The sequence below is a fragment of the Hippocampus guttulatus genome, chromosome 4 (assembly GCF_054856545.1).
Source record: "Hippocampus guttulatus isolate MCC_2025c chromosome 4, RoL_Hgut_1.0, whole genome shotgun sequence".
NCBI lineage: Eukaryota > Metazoa > Chordata > Actinopteri > Syngnathiformes > Syngnathidae > Hippocampus > Hippocampus guttulatus.
In genome coordinates, this window is record NC_141264.1 from 22,582,831 (window position 1) to 22,599,033 (window position 16,203).

Below are 16,203 nucleotides of genomic sequence, written 5' to 3' on the forward strand. Positions count from 1 at the left end.
AAATCTGTTAAGAGAGTTGCTTTTGCCTCAGGGGAAAATGAAAAAAAAAATCAAGACTTTAAATAATTACTTTTTTTTGGAAACAAAAGTTGATGTATCTCAAATAAAATGCGACTATTTTCACCAAGGAATACAATGTTGTTGTTTGTGTGACGGTTGCTGAAATGCATGTTAGTACAACAGGGGCCCTGATGACAGACAAAGCCCACCCGTGGCTATCAAAGCCCGCCGGGTGTCGGGGGGGCAGCTCTCTCTACGCCCCCACACGACACTGTGAAGGCCAAAGACGCCGCATGACCTCTTCTGCCCCCCCCCCCCCCCCCCCGCAGCTCCTGCTGTCAATCATCCCGCCATCCATGCCTGTGGCGGACATGCTGGCAGCTCTTGTCTCTGCTTGAACCACCTGCTATGAGCGTCCCACAGGCTGCCATTTGGAACAAAGAGTTTCGGCAATGTCTCACTGCTGTACCGCTAAATGTCAAAAGTGGATGCTAACACATTCTGGGGGCGTCGGATCCAGAACGGATGAAAAGGCGTCAAACTGCATGTACTGCATTATACACATATACAGTCAAACCTCGGTTTTCGTACGTCTCGGTTCTCGACCAATTCGGTTTTTGACCAAATATTTCGAGTTTTTTATGCCTCGGAAGACGAACAAATTTCAGTTCTCGAACAAACGGAGCGCACTTGAATGCACCACTTGACTCATCTCGCCTTCCCTACACGAGGAAATGATGCTTCCTCGGGTAGACGAGGAAGTGATGCTTCCTTGTGTCGCTTTCCATTGTGAGCAGACGTGTTCAATAAACCTTTTTTAATTGTTTTTTTTTTTAAAGAGCGTGATTTCAGTTTTCGAACAATTCAGTTTTCGAACAGCCTTCTGGAACGGATTATGGACGAAGACCGAGGTTTGACTGTATATATTTGGGGGTGTGTTCAATTGCTTTCGATGAGGCATAAAATGCTAATTTAGCATCGCACCAAATCCCTTCGCACCATCTTCCGCGCGTAGCTAACTTGGGGCCACTTGGCCGATAGTCGGCCTGCTTGACGGGGAACAACAACACGATTGAAGATCCCTGTAGGGCACAGGTGTCGAACTCAAGGCCCGCCGGCCAGATCCGGCCAGTCTGGTCATTTTATGTGGCCCGCAAAAGCAAATCATGTGTGTCGAAATGCTAAAATCTGTACTGAAATGTGAAATTGTCACGAGCAATAAGTAACGTTGAGATTCTGCAATAATTTTGTTACCCTGCTTACACTCACTTGAACATTGAATTGAACAAACTATTATAATTGACTGATTTCAAAACTAGTAATCTATTAATTTGTTGTGTACAAGTAATAAGTTTGTGGTTGTCATAATGTCCCTCCGAGGGAAGACGTAATTCCAAATTGGCCTGCGACTAAAACGAGTTTGACACCCCTGCTGTAGGGGTTCGACAGAATATGTTAGGCTACTTGCGGGGTTGATGGTGGCGACGGCAGGGTGGTAACCTTCTCTCAAGATCAAGCATCGAAAGGCCTGGATCGCTAATGTCAGTGGTGGAATCAGCTACAAGTTGCTCAGTGTCACTGCACCAACGAAAAAGTCGTGTGTGACAAGATATACAGGATGTTTTGAAAAGGGTTCACTCAATCCAAATGTCCAAATCATTAATGAATGGAATTTCCATTGCTATTTCACATAAAACCTTCAGCCATCCGCGAGCCTCCTTGTGACCGGCAAACATTTTGCACACTTCAAGTGAGACCAATGGAAGAAAGTGGATCACTTTCAGAGAAAATCCTTTTTGATGCTCGCATTCAAATCAATTATGCCTGTCCCCCCCCCCACCCAAAAAAAAAAATGGCCTCCTGACCGGAACGAGCAGCCACTGTTGTGACTTCTCACCCTGAGGAGCGGATCAGTGTGTTCTCGTTCACCCATTTGGTCTTCCATACCAATTCTCGTGGTGTCACATTCTGACAAGAGTTTCCCTGACAAGGTTTGCAGTCTTAACGGGATGAAGGGGCTATTGTCCTATTTCAAATTGAGAGCCTATTAATTATGAACGAATCAGAATTTCATCACCCTTCGATTTTGATCACAACAGGACAAGATCTCAAGTACCCGTAGGTTTTTTTTTTGGAGGGCAGCTCCAAATGGCCCTCACATGGCTACTTGAAATCAAAATGGCAGACTTCCTGCGCTTTTCCAGATATGGATTATTGCGACTCTTGCCTGAGTTTCCTCATGATAAATATGCCAATCAAATCTCACGTTGGTTAGTTGAAACAAAGTTGAAAAAATCCGGGTGATAAGGGTTCTTGGAAATGCCCGCCCTACTCAAACCAAAACAACAGGTTTCCTGTTTCTTTTCAGGCATGACTTCTTGAGACCTCCTCGTGAAAGACCTTACCTATCAAATGACATTTTGCAAAGCGAAGCTGGCCTGGGGCTGAACTTCTAGGCTGCAATTGTGACGCAATGACGCGTCATGAAACTTCAGCTCCGGGCTCCGCTCACACGTATCTGTTTGGTATCTGGGTGTTTTTTCCCCAAAGTGTGGTCAAAAGCTGACTCACTTCAAGAGTCATGATTTTCTTTCCTTCACAATGCGCGCATACCGATGATATAAAATTAGCGACTTGACTGAGATTTGTGCTGTCGATGTGTGTGAATGTATTCGCTCGATTAAAAAAAACAAAACAAAAAAAAAACGTATCAGCCTTCAAAAACTGGTGTTATCAATAAACTGTCAGAATGTCACTGCAACAGATTATTGCTTAACTGAGTCCCGCGCTGTCCGTCACTGATGAGACGTCGCCATTAAAAAAAACAAAACAATGGTGATGCCCATTGCATCCACAAGGTGGCATTTAGGATCGACTAATGTAATTTACTGAATATTTGAACGCCAATTAACTCATTCAGTCCCAGCCAATTCTGGACCAAGTCTGAAAAGACGTTTAAAAACGTCTTTGGGAGTGAATGAGTTAAGGTCTTGTTTTTAGATTCCTGGAGTCAATGCCTTTTAAGATTTTTTAAGGGGCTGCAGGAACCCTGATGGCAGACACGATTACCAAATTTCTAAATGAAAATGGCTCGCGGGCTCAGTAAAAACAAACAAAAAAGGATATCAGGAAAAGACTCAAAGTGACTATTTAGTCTCACTTGCCAACTTCCTGTGTCTTTTCAGTCATGGTGTCTTGGGACTTTTTTGGGTCAACTCTTGGTAGACATGGCTCCCTAAAATTATTGCTGACCTTTTAGAGATGATTCATGAGACGTTCACTTCATTGGCTAATTACCAAACATGATTGCCGATGCTCCACACGCATGCAGTGAAGAAAATTCAAATGTTTTGCATCTCACATCTGTCCAGTTCATGTGTTTCACATGTGGTCGACTCTGAGAAAATCTCAAGCCGGACTTTGTGCTCAGGCGCTAAAACTGGAGCACATACAACTCATCCATTTGCTTCAACGTTTGCACAAATAGAAAAGCTCCAAAGGCGCTGCATCTTCAAAGATATGACCGAGCACTATTCTACGGCTTCCAGACGGACGGGCAAGATTAAATAAATTGAGCTGCATTGTCGCGCGTGCGCACACACACGCACACGCACACGCACCCACAAGTGGCTTCTAATCAGCTTTAACACTTGAGCTAATACCAAAAGGAGCGCAAAGCACCTGTGAGAAACACATTTCCATTGAGAGTAAGCTTGCGACTAATTGTCGATTGTCCCACGAGAAGACAATGCAGGCATTGGTTTAGCCTCTCAGACGCTAGGCTAGCCACCCCAACCTTCGCCACGTTCCCACGCATACCAGGCGAGGGGACACCGCCAAATGGCTAAGCGCCTTACGCTGAGACCTTGAACACTGACAAATAGTCGCGCAAACATAATACGCCAAGAGTTGATCACAAAGTGCTTAATTGTGTCAATAAAATGGAACGCCGACCAGAAAAGGCTGCATTTTGACACAAAAATTCCACCATTGTCCACATTTTGACATGGAAATGAGACTTGACTCATGATTTGATTGGCTGGATCGGATCGGCAGATATTTTGTCATAATTGGCCGTCATTGATCCACGCAATAAGACATTACAGCAAACATAATTGCCTTCACTCCAGAAACTTTCTATGCTGCCAACATGAATAATTCAAGGTTTCTCAGCAAATACAATAGGTGGGGGTGTTCTTTCAATTTTTTTCCCCCCTCAAAATAAAAAATATAATAAAATATTGGATTTATGTTGATTTGATTCCTATTCAGGATGCTATAGTATAGCGTTATTTTTCATTGTTAATTCATCCATCCATTTTCCGATCCGCTTTATCCTCACAAGGGAGCCTATCCCAGCTGTCTTCGGGCAGTAGGCGGGGGACACCCTGAACCGGTTGCCAGCCAATCGCAGGGCACACACAGACAAACAACCATTCACACCTATGGAGAACTTAAAGAGTGTTCAATCCGCCTGCCATGGATGCTTTTGGAATGTGGGAGGAAACCTGAGTACCCAGAGAAAACCCACTCAGGCCCGGGGAGAACATGCAAACTCCTCACAGTGCGGCCGGAGCTGGGATTGAACCTCTGCACTATGAGGTCAACGCGCTAACCACTGGACCACCGGGCCGCCCTTCAATGTTTAAAAAAAAAAAAAAAAAAGCTTATGATAACAATATAACACTTGTTATAAGCTTTTTTCACATTTTTAGCTAATGGTGTGCAGCGGGATTTTTTTCAATGAAAGAAACGTGACTTGGCCCAAAAAACGCTAACGCTAACCCGAAACCCTAACTCTAAACCCTGACCCCCGACACTAACCCCCTAACCCCCAACTCTAACCTTAAATTAGAGTTAACCACCTAACCCTAACTTCTCCCCCACCAATCTTCTGGGCAACTTGAGGACATGAAAATCTAATCTCATGCACACTGCTCTTCGTGGCATCTGATTTTCTATATTTAGCCCGTTGCCCTATTTCTCAAAGCGAAATTACGAAAAACAACAGCAACAAGAATGGTAATGGTAAAAGATGTGAAACAGGTGATGACCAAAACTTGGATTTAGTCACACAACCAAAAATAACAGTATTTGCCTAGGAAAGAAATCGTCTACAACGGAATGTAATTTTTGTAGTTAAAAATCGATACCTCGTCACAAAATTAGTTTTCATTACACCCACGCTACTTTCCCATGAAAACACTTTCAATCGACGTGGCGCCTTAATCACTGGATGTGATGATCAAGCGCCACCTCGAGATGATGAGCTGCAATAAAGGGCTTCAAATTGGACTTTTTGCAACCTTAAAAGGCAAATGGAGAAATAAAAATGTACTACCACACATTCCAAACCACACCCGGGCCTTCCTGAGACGCATTAAATGTGTCTTGCATAAGACAAGAAAGTAAAGGCCGAGAGAGGTGAGGTTAGAGGGGAGGCAAGGACGGAAAGGACGGCGCAAAGAGAATCCCCCTGCTGCATTAGTGATGAGGACATGTCGCCCTCGTGTCTTTTTCATGAGCGTGATCGACTTTCCGGACAAGTGTGCACGGAAAAAACAAAATTGTTAGCAGGGGTTTACACGAACCTTTGCACCGGTACCGCTGGTGCTGCAAACTTTTTTCAATTGGTCGCACCGGCACGGATTTGGTCGCAGCCTTTTTGAGGGTGTCACGGCGTGACCATATTTGCTGAGGTGTCGCCGTATAAATTGGCACTTTTTTCTGATGTCGAGATTGATAGTGACTGAAGACATATTTGCTAAATATATTGTACTGTAACGGCAACTTTGTTTGCAACAAGCAGCGGCTGGCAAAACATGTCAGTTAAGATGTATAAAACGAGGAAGCCATTCCACGGCAAAAGCTTCGGTAAAAAGCAGTGAAATGATAGCTGGCGGTCAAATAACTTCAAACGTGTTTTATTTGTATTCGTTTCAGGAAAAGTACTTGAACGATACGAATTAGACGGCTGTCTACGGCAAAAATAAATACATGCGAAAAACCCAACACTGAAAGTATTTCTTTATTGATTTTTTTTTTTTTTTTTTACACATTACTGGACAGCAAGTAATCCCTTTGAAACCCTTCCTAAACACAGAAGCGGTTGTCTCATTTTGCTTATGCAATAGCGGAGCGAAATCCAAAAGTGCACAAATGTCTTCGGGGCACCAAAATATTTGTTGTTTATTATTCAAGCATTTTGAGGAGTATCAAACTTCATTAAATATTTGACATTTGCCATCACACCCGTTAGAGCGAAGGCTGACAGCCAAGTGATTTGATTACGTGTAATAACTCGATGGACCACTGATGGAAATTCATTTGAACGCTCCTCGCGTCTCACGGAATGTGAGAGGTGTCGACGTTTTATGTCACGCTCCCGTTAGGATCCTATCCATTACGCAAATATTCAATCGCATGCATCTGCCTGTTACATGGCACGAGTGATCCGAGTGAGCAGCCCGCAACACGCAAAATACGTCCGATTCCATATTTTAAAAGAGCTATCACTTGATAGTTGGAGACCCAACCAGCCAAATACATATTGTGTTTTACAACAGTACTAGTCCCCAAGAGTATTTATAAATTCCACATGTACCACTGAAAATAGACAAGCACGCAGTCTCCGTTGCCAAAATGTGAAGCGGGTTGTGAGCGTCACAGTGAATGGGAGCGAGTTGAATGGAAAGCCGTCCTTGATAAAGCAAATAGATGGCGGCTTAATGTGGCCAAGTACACAATCCAGACTTGGATATTTATTGATTTATATTTATATTGGAAGCCAGGAAGATTTCAACCTGACAGGCGGTGCGCTTTCTGAATGCTGTCTGACAGACGGACACAGAGTTGGAGTGTGTGTGCTGTATGTACGAGAAGGAGTGTTCAAATATGCACTAGCTTCTGTGCGACCGGATACATTTTTTATCAGCACGCATTGGGGAAAAAAAATGGGAGCATTTTTTTCTTTTTCAAAAAAAAAAAAAAAAAAAAAGATTAAACCATTTTTTTTAAACCTGTGACATCTCAAAGAGACAGCAAAATGTTTGATATTTGGTCCAAAGAGTGCAATATTTGAGCATAAAAATACAATTATTCTTGGCCACAAAAAGTATTTTGGCAAAAGGGTATAATGGCTGAGAAAAAAAAAATCGACTTTAGCACAAAAAGGTCAGACTTTGGTACATACAATGCAAAGCTTTGGAATTAGGAATTATGGAATGGAAAATGGACTTCAAACGGATGCAGGAATTGACCGACAAAAAAAATGCTACTGCGCATTGAATCATCATTATATATATAAATATATATATATATATATATACTTAAGACGCGCTTCTAAATAACAGTGTACTGCACTGTAAATGTATCAAAATATGCATGTGCAGTAAAGATTTCTTCTGAATGTATCGCTACAGTATCGGTATTTTCGATACTCGGAATTCAAGTAACTGGATTTGGACTCAGGTGCAAAAAAAAAGGTGATCGGGCCATGCCTATAGTTAAACATTGCTCAAATGATATATATATATATATATATACTGTATATATATACTGTACATAAACATATATATATATATATATCACACATACACAATTATACCCATTCGTTACTTTTTTGTTGTTTTACGGCTTTCAGGAGTCCATGTCCTGGTGAAAAGAAGAAGAATCCCCCTCCCCCAGAGGTTTTGCTATGTTTAGCTTGTTTCCGCCGCGTCTTGTCACTCCGACTCGCCTCTCCGCCATCTAAATATGGAAACTAAACCCCCGGCGCAATTCAATCTCCCAGCATCCCCTTTGCGCAGGAAGCTCCACGCGAGGTGCAGCGATGTGTGCTGCGACTGCGCGAGGCCTCACGTAGGGAACGGAATTCCAGAGTGGACACACAATGCTAAAGGACAAATAACCGCAAAGGAGAGCGCAGGCTAGAGGACACCCGCTGGGCTCAGTCCGGCGTCACAGCGAGCGTCTGTGGCGACACACGAGAAGACGGCCTGTAACTCAATTGCGCTTTCTCTCGTCAGCCATCTAAATCACCTCAAATGCACACACGGTCTGCAGCATGACTGATCGGGCAGCCGTACTAAAAGAGATATATTCTGGAAAAAGTGAATTTTTAATTGCCGGCCATTGAGGTGAATGGTTGAACAGGAAAAGTCGTGGCTTCGCCCAAATAGTTATAGTTGACCACAAAACACTACGCACAAAGTACAAAAAGTGACAAGAAAAATGAAATGTGACCAGAAAATTGAATTTTAGCACAAAAATGCAACAGGCGCATCAAAAGAAATGTTCATAATGGACAAATTCCCAGGAAGTTCTAGAATGAGTTCCTGTGGTCTCAAATGTGTCCTCTTAATAATCTTTGTGGATGAACCTCCCCAATGTGGAGAAGAAGCGAAACAAAATGAAAGTTACCTCCAGACATCAATGGCCTTTGCGATGAATGGTCTCAAATTGCGGTGGAACACATGGGCTGATTTTAAAACTATTTTTTTGGTGCCCCTGGCAACACCAAAGAAAAAAAACAAACAAACACAAAAAAGCTGGAATGACGCATGGCACGGCATTTTAAACTTTACCCTTAGGGGCTGTTTATTTTTTTTTTTTAAGAAATTATGTATACTTGAAGGCCATTATCTTGACTCCTCTACTTAACAGTAAAGTGTGTTGTCATCATTCCCTCCCCAAGCCGTCAATGATCCGGAATATTTCAAGCAAACCAAATTATAATGATACCTCCGGAAGAATATCAATTATAATCGTTGTAATTCTATAATCATTTCAGAAACCTAGAAAAAAGGAACTCCTGGAAGTTGGTGGAGAGCGTGCCAAAGAATGACGTTTGAAACCTGGCTGAATTTCAACCAACCAAGAACCGTGTCGGGGTCAAAGCGCACCGATGACGGTCGGAACTGTAAGTCGTGAATTCCCCGACCCACGCATGCACCTCAGGCTACTTCCGCAGCCCCCCCCCCCCCCCAATCATCACGTATACGTTGGGAACCATCAGAGCGAAACATGGAGGCGGGAGCAGAGAGGAAAGCACTCTGACGGGATGAAGTGTGACTGAGAACTCCCGGTGATGGAAGCGTGACCACAAAAAGGGTGTATTTCGTTAAAGGTTGATCGCAAAAAAAGTTATACTTGTGACAAAAAAGTGCTGGCCACAAAAAAAAATAAAAATCATAATCACAGAAATCAATGCTTTGTCCTTGGCCATTAAAAATACAATGGTTGACCACAAAATGTTTTACTTCAGAAATTGGTGACCAAAGAAGCTCCGTTTTGCTATTAAAAATGAGATGATATTACAAGTGGCCGCCATCTTTGAAATTTTCTCCCAAAAAAAAAAAAAAACATGAAATGGCACTTCAAATACTTCTAAAATTCCTCATAACAAAAAAATTCACAAACACCGCACGGCCCACACTGCTTTCCTCACCAATCATCTTCCACGTGCGCTAGTGAAGTCACGTTTTTAGGTCAAGTTTCGGCGTTTGAAAAATTATGCTAAAATTGACCCGTTAGTTTCTCAGAATTTTAGCCTGCCCGAAAAATTGTCGGATATTTTTTGCGGAAATTTTTCAGCCAGTTCTGTGTCCCTGGGTTCCTTGAATAGAAGACAAAATGTGAAAGGTTGAGGCGAACAAAAACATTCCTCAAAAGGGCAGACAAAAAGCTCGCGAAAGCCTTTCAGCAATTTTCTGAATTTTGCTGCGTTTGTACTGAGGTCAAAATGGCCTTTTCAACCAGATTTTGCAATTTGGCAGATTTCTTGCGGAAATCCTGTTCCTGAGAAGTTTCACTTTTAAAAATGCAGCATGACTGCAAAATGTTTTATTTGCCATTCAAAATGAAGTAGTTGACCACAAAATGTCACCTTTGGGCATTTTCTCATTTTTTGGGGGCTACGAAAATGCAATGTTTGGCAACAAAAAAATTGTTGCTGCTATAAAGAATAGTGAGTAATATCATTTCGTATTTGCTCAAACTGGCTTGAAGGCTTCATGCAGGAACATTTTTAAAATTCGAACAATCTTATCCTCCAAGCAAATCCATATCAGCTCGGATAGGAAAGGAAATTTCCTATGCAGAATCCAAATAGAGCCATATCCATATCTTGCTGCATGGGCCGGCATGTGAGCAACAGACACCTCAAGTGGTGAGAAGATGTACTTCTCCGTTTGCTCACAGTGAGTGGGTGACTGAAACCCACTCTGGCTGGTCTATTATTAGAGCTCGGTAGAGGGCCATCAGAGTCCCGGAGGGCCAGCACGTGGACTCCTCGAACGCCCCCGCCTCCCCCCATCCCTAACGGCGCCCACACCATCAACACCCACCGCTGCTCTCCCTTCTCTTGTGATCTCCACTTCCCTCCAGCTCGCTATCTCTTTCTCTCACCACTTCTCACTCACCCAGCACATGCCTTCACATGCGCCGGAGAAGTGCCCGGAAGAGCAGGAGGAGGAGGAGGAGGATGAGGGGTAGAGTGGATATTCCAGATAACATTCCGAACCAATGCATAGAGTGGAGCTACGTTTAATATCGGAGCACATAAAGACGAGCATTGACCTCTTGTCCAGCCAATGGCAGGTCACATTCAGCCAATTGGTTCGAAACATTCAACATGATGCATCTCCACCATGGGGAGCGAGGCTTACCGCAGCCTCTAGCTTGAGCAAGAGAAAATGTTGCTCAAGGAGGACGTGTGCGCCGCGTGATTTGACAGAGAATGCCCTCGTTCGAAAACACAAGCTGACTGGGGCCGTGACTGTCCTCTGATTGGCCGACAGATCTAAGCGTGATGCGGCACAACTCAATTCCACACGCCCATCTCCTGGTTTTACGTGAGGAAGGCCAGCCGTCGCCAAGTTGGGAAAATACAATTTGCATGATTGTGTTTTATAGTCAAACTAAACCATACGTATTTACAATTTCATTTATAGATGAAATACTGAAGCTTGAGGTCAACAATTTTGGGGGGGAGCGCCAGGGCTATTGATCACTTGAATGAGAGGTCTTCAGCTGCAGCCTCTGAGCTTCGGATGCCAACTGCAAGCTCCCATTCATAAAGAAACAAGAGCGGCCACCTCTCCGAGTCAGCGGTATGTTGTCCTCACTCTTTGCCATTCCGACCCCACCGGCAGCTGTCCCAAGCTGCCACTCCTGAGGCAAGACAATGACCGTTGGGCCAGGGGGCTACCGAGGCTCCAAAGTGGAGCTGGAGACCTCTCGTTCAAGTGATGAACAGACCTGGTGAGCAGTGCAGAAGCTCGCAAAAGTTTTTACCCAAAACTTCACAATTTCATCCATTAGAACATATGAAATTGTAAATGTGTTTTAGTATTGCTGTAAAACACAACTCCATGTACTGTGTATCGTATTGGAAATTGATACACTTAAATTGAAGGGAGGATCTGAGCAACCGTAAAATGCGTAGCTGCCCGCCTGACACATGTGGGGACAAATAAAATATAGTCAATGACACGGCACCTTTCAGAACATGCAAACTCTACACAAATCTGAACCTTCAAACTCAGAACTGTGTGCCATACAGCCTAATCACTAATAACTGATAAAATAATCAGTGAAAGTAGAGACAAGATGAAATGACAGCGCTTCAGTTACAGCTCGAAAGCTCAAACTTTGTGAGATCTCTGTGTATCAGATGCTGTGAGGTAGTGACATGACGTTCAGAGTTGGACGCGGGCGATACAAGTCCCGCCTGCTCACCAGGCCACTATTAGTGACTTGCCATTGGTTGGAATAACAGTGGCTGCTGGTGTCAATCAAAATGGCTTTTTTGTAATGAACTCCTCTTGGCTCGCTCCATTCATGGCATTCTCCCACCACTGCAGCCACAGGCCATGCAGTGACAGAAGTAGGCCGACAACGCCCGCCCACACCAACCACCACACACACACACACACACACACACACACACACTTATCGTGTTATTTATTTTAATGACATCATATTTATGAAACTAAAAATCTTCATTGAAGACCTAAAAGTGTCACTGCATGTTTGTCCATGCAGTCTATATCTGATATTGACTGACGACCACGCTACTGTTTGTCAACGTGCTCTGTATTTGACGGGCGCCGAGTCCATTAATTGTCTTAATGCCAATTGTTTGTCTAAAATCTACCGTACGATTTGCTGTGAAGAAGAAAAAAAGATGGATTTTTATTGTGCTGCAGCGGCAGACTTAAGCCACACATTGGTCAGCACCACCATCTAGTGGCTAAGACTAGTAATGCATTCACCATGACATTCATCGGAATTTGACAATTTTATGCAAATTAAGTCGTAGTGTTGTCAGAAAAGTTAATAAGAGTAGCCGAATTTTGCCTAAAGTATAATTTTTTTACAAGAATAAACTTAAAATACTGTGAGAAAAAGAGTAAAGTCATACTATGGCAAGAAAATTGAATTGGATGAAAGAAGAGCCAGTGTAGTGCAAGTAACATTGTCAATAAAATTGTAATTTGAGAGAGAATAGTAATTATATCAAAGATCTGAGCAAGAAAAGTCTTATTTTATACCAGAATAAATAAAATACAGTTAAAAAGGTCAGATTTGTCCTGAGCTAATGGTAATGTGAGAAAAATCACAACTTGTCAGCACTGAACATTTTATGAGAAATAAGTAATGTTGTGAGAAGTCGGAATTTTTCAAAAGTAGCTGTAAAGTCATAATGATGTGAGAATTTTTTTTCACGCGAATAAAGTCTTTAGCACTAACGACTCACGACATAATTTTCACACTAAACATATTCGTACTGCAATGATGAACCTGACTTTAAATGCAACTCACCACGTCTTGGTGGCTAGCTTCTCGTAGCTCGACGATGTTTGGTTCCGCTGAGTGCGTGTCAGTCACCCCCGGACCGACCTGGGAGGGCGCACAATTCACCACGTTAACACTTCTTTTTTTTTTTTCTTTTAGCATGAGAGATGGGAGTCATGTGCAAAAAAAAAAAACCAAACAAAACAAAAAAAAAAGCACCTGAATGTCTGGTGTGGGCGTCTGGTGAGGGTGGGGCACTCGGGGATGGATATCAGTCAGGTGAGGCGAGGGATTTGCCGTGGCCCGCCGGCTATGCTGTTCCAGGATCTCCCGGTACGATTTGGTGTCAAAGTTGGTCTTCCATAACATCACCTGGTTGACAGACAAAATACAGTACTGACAATGCTAAGTACAGTACAGTGGTACCTCGACTTGCGAGTGACCCAACGTGTGATATGAGCCAAAGTTTAGCAGAGATTTTCAATTAAATATTTGAACCAAAGTATTGATATGTATGGTAACAGAAAACAATATGCTATATCAAAATATTGATATTCTATGCCGGTTATATTGACAGCGTGTCATATCATAATGTATGGATATATGATGCTTGTGTGTCAATATGGTATCGCAACAGATGATAGTAGTATGGATCACAATATTGGTATTCGATGCCAGTGTGACTGTTTTGTAAAAGAAAATGATCTGATATTGATACAGTATTGATGTGTTTGTCAATGCTTTTGTCTATTTTGCGTACTGTATCTGTATTAAAACCCACCAACCTGGGAATCGACACCCCCAGAAGCAAAGAGCTCTCCGGCCCGAGAAAAGGCCACAGTGAGGACGGCGCCCTGAAAAGAACCACCATAATTTGAAAAAAAAAACTTTGATCACTTTATTCTCCAGTATTACAATGTTTAGCAACTTTCTTGTAACGTTGCACCCCCCCCCACATAAAAAATAAATAAAGTTACCAAAAAAATCCACTAAAATACTGCACCTTGTGTCCATGCAGCGTGTAGATGAGGCGTCCTTCAAGCAGGTCAAGGATTTTAATTGTGCCGTCGCTGGAGCCGCTGATCAGGTAGTTATCGGATGGGTGGAAGGAGAAGCTGTTGACGCCAGCGCTGTGGACTACATCGCAAACATCAGAGAAAATCAACAATGCCCTCGAGCTTCTTCTGCGGCTGCTTGACTACCTTGATAATGCTGGATGAGCTTATTGGTGCGTATGTCCCAGATTTGAAGGGTGCTATCCGCCCCCGACGAGGCGATACACGTGCCTCTCGAATTGAAGTCCACATAGGTCGCGGATCTGAAATGTGGAAGATTGTGGAGAAAAGCGAAAAAAATACGGCAAGATCCTGAATTTTTTTTTATTTTATTTTTTTACCCGCGGTAATCAGTGAAGCAGTTGATACAGTTTTTGCTGGATGTGTCCCACAACCTGACGGTGCGATCATCCCCGCAGGACACCACAAGGCGACTGTCCGGAGAAAACCTATACGGTACAAAGGCTCCATCAGGTTCTATTTTATAAAATTATACCAAGATTGTCAAAGTTCGAAAGGTGAAAAGGAACAAACTGACCTTAGCCCATTTACTTAAGCATCCAGACCTTACCAATCAATCTGAGAACTACTCACTGAAGGTTTTCAAGATTGAAAATGATTATTATGTGAAAACATTTTTCCTCGGAAATTTAATTTGAAAATGTAAGTCTTAGTTCTATCATATAAAATTATATTAAGATTGTCAAAGTTCGAAAGGTGAAAAGGAACAAATTGACCCTAGTAATTTTACATAAGCATCCAGACCTTACCAATCGATCTTATACCGTACGCGTACTGTCGCGTACACCTGGTTGGGGAAACACCGCCTATGCGAAAGATCACATACCTAGCGCAGCGTACCCAGTTGGTGTGCTGGTTGAGCGAGTAGATGAAGCAGCGCCGGCTGACGCTCCAGACCTTCACTGATTTATCGTCGGATGCCGTCACCAGCCTCATGGCGTCGTGGGAGAACGCCACGCTGCGCACCGCCGCTGTGTGCGCCTTGAACACCGTCGACTCCCCTTTTCTGAAACAAAACGCATGATTTGAAAAAAAAAAGCCACAATTTTAATACAGCACAATCCAAGAGCTCCCTCTTTTTTTTCTTTATATTATCTTAAAATATTATGGCAGCCATTGTCAGCAAATGTCTTACTTGGATGAAACACAAAAACCAAAGCTATCAGCAAAGACTACACAAATCAGAGAATAATTACTGTCGAGAGTAACTTTTTATTTGGAATATTACGACTTTTGACGAGAGCTAAAGAAAGACAACACATGGGACAAATACAGTTGTATTATTCCATGCATTTTATTTCTTTATTTTTTTAACACTAAAATTGGCAGATCATGTGGATTATTTTTTTTTGCATGCCAGGTTGCAAAGGCCCAATTTTAAAATAGACCGGATGGTAGGTTCTGAGCGACTTACAAGGAAGGCTTCCACAGTCTCACCATCCTATCCTTGGATGAGGTCGCCACCAGATTGCCGACAGGGCAAAACTGCACTCCCGTGATGGTGTCCTGATGGTTGACAAAGCGCAAGGACCTCCCTTTGGTCGATAGGTTCCAGATCATTAGGCTCTTATCCACAGAACCTGATGCTGAAGAAAAAAAAAAAGAGCACAGAAACTTTGTTGGCATTTTAACACAGCATATCACGGAATCACTTCCCCTCATAATTTAAAGTTTCACGATCCTTTTTTTTTTCATATTCATTTTTTCTTTTTGTGGCTTCGAGACAGTAGTTCAAAGTGTGTCTCAGCTGATGTGCACTTTTTACACTAACAGCATGGAACATCCATCCATCCATCCATCTTCTACCGCTTATCCGGGGCCGGGTCGCGGGGGCAACAGCTTTAGCAGGGAAGCCCAGACTTCCCTCTCCCTAGCTACTTCTTCCAGCTCTCCCCGGGGGATCCCGAGGCGTTCCCAGGCCAGCTCGGTGACATAGTCACTCCAGCGTGTCCTGGGTCTTCCTCGGGGTCTCCTCCCGGTGGGACATGCCCGGAACACCTCACCAGGGAGGCGTTCAGGAGGCATCCGAATCAGATGCCCAAGCCACCTCATCTGGCTCCTCTCGATGTGGAGGAGAAGCGGCTCGACTCTGAGCCCCTCCCGGATGACCGAGCTTCTCACCTTATCTCTAAGGGAGAGCCCGGACACCCTGCGGAGAAAACTAATTTCGGCCGCTTGTATCCGGGATCTCGTTCTTTCGGTCACGACCCATAGCTCGTGACCATAGATGAGGGTTGGAACGTAGATCGACCGGTAAATTGAGAGCTTCGCCCTTTGGCTCAGCTCCTTCTTCACCACGACAGACCGATACAACGTCCGCATCACAGCA

General features: G+C 43.3%; 1 protein-coding gene across 4 annotated transcripts in view; it reads right to left on the bottom strand.

The window, feature by feature from the left end:
- Positions 1-16,203, bottom strand: part of poc1b (POC1 centriolar protein B) — a 39,068-nt gene that overhangs the window by 17,582 nt on the left and 5,283 nt on the right. For all 4 annotated transcript variants that reach the window (XM_086108294.1, XM_086108293.1, XM_086108295.1 and 1 more), the window contains 8 exons: positions 15,289-15,460; positions 14,701-14,880; positions 14,195-14,302; positions 14,001-14,116; positions 13,802-13,935; positions 13,584-13,652; positions 13,018-13,170; positions 12,826-12,903 (listed from right to left, as the gene is read on the bottom strand). In XM_086108294.1, coding sequence (XP_085964420.1) covers positions 12,826-12,903; positions 13,018-13,170; positions 13,584-13,652; positions 13,802-13,935; positions 14,001-14,116; positions 14,195-14,302; positions 14,701-14,880; positions 15,289-15,460 — 1,010 coding nt within the window. The remainder of the gene's footprint in view (positions 1-12,825; positions 12,904-13,017; positions 13,171-13,583; positions 13,653-13,801; positions 13,936-14,000; positions 14,117-14,194; positions 14,303-14,700; positions 14,881-15,288; positions 15,461-16,203) is intronic.